Here is a 1,078-nt window from a genome sequence, read left to right on the forward strand (position 1 = left end):
GGCCGATATATCAGCTCAGATTATCGCTCTAACTCACCATTTCCTCTTTGTTCCTGAAGCCGGTGAAACACAGCGACAGGTTAAGCATTGTTGTGGAGTAGAGAGGACGGCATGAGAACTGCAGAGGCTGTGGGGAAGGGAAGAGGCAGAAATCAGTGCAATGAATGTGTTGAAAGACATTTTAATACTTTCAATATGATTAACATGACATAAATGATTATTTTTATGTCAGATAATGCATGACATTAACTGCAAAATGGCCTAACACCATCTTCCCTGTTATCAAGAGATGTACATTTTTATGATGTTCTGCGTGTGTGTGCGGTCTTCAGCGGACAAATATGTGTGGTGCTTCGTCTTGTTGAAAGCAGCCACAGTCAGGGCATATTGTTCATGTTTGACATTAGCATCCTATGTGAAGTCTCCGTCAGACAGACAGTGCGGCAGGCCAACATTTTCCATGTTAATTCCAGGTTGAAAAGGTTTGAGGAGCCATGTTTATCACCAACGTGGAGACATGTATTTTCGATCATTCATGTTAATTATTTCTAGATTACACCATTATGTGTGAATCTAGTTTGTGAGACATCTCAAAATAAAAGTGTTGTGAATAAGGGACTTACTTCCTCCTTTGCAGCACAGTGAAGCACAACAGGAGGCCCAATAATGCGGTTGTCGTGTTTGTAGAGGTAGCTGTAGTCGGGAGAATCAAACTCTGTGAGGACGAACACCGTCTCGAAATCAGTGTTCTCTCCGTCTCCAAACTCCTGGACGTTGTCTGTGATTATGCATGGCGTGTTGATGTCCTGAATGGGAAGAATCACAATGTGGAGAAATGGAGCAGTTCAAGGCAGGACTTGTGAAGCGAATGTAATATTCAGAAGCGCAGCAAATGAATCAGCAAATTACCAGTGTGAGTGTGAATGAAAGGTTTGTTAGCCTTGTTAGTCAGGCTGTTGGATGTTTAATAGTTAATTTTATTATAAGCAGATAATCTCTGTAATGAGCAAAGACTAGATTAAAATATATAAATTTAAAGGATAATAGCATAATTACTTTATTTGTTTCTTGTCAACAA

General features: G+C 40.2%; 1 protein-coding gene across 1 annotated transcript in view; it reads right to left on the reverse strand.

Moving 5' to 3' along the window:
- ect2 (epithelial cell transforming 2) overlaps positions 1-806 on the reverse strand; it is a gene marked incomplete at its 5' end in the record, with an annotated part of 28,288 nt that extends 27,482 nt beyond the window's left edge. The window contains 2 exon segments of the mRNA XM_035652677.1: positions 38-127; positions 624-806. Coding sequence (XP_035508570.1) covers positions 38-127; positions 624-806 — 273 coding nt within the window.
- Between the last annotated feature and the right edge of the window lie 272 nt (positions 807-1,078).

This window comes from Morone saxatilis, unplaced genomic scaffold (assembly GCF_004916995.1).
Source record: "Morone saxatilis isolate NCDOM2014 unplaced genomic scaffold, NCSU_SB_2.0 Contig12, whole genome shotgun sequence".
NCBI lineage: Eukaryota > Metazoa > Chordata > Actinopteri > Moronidae > Morone > Morone saxatilis.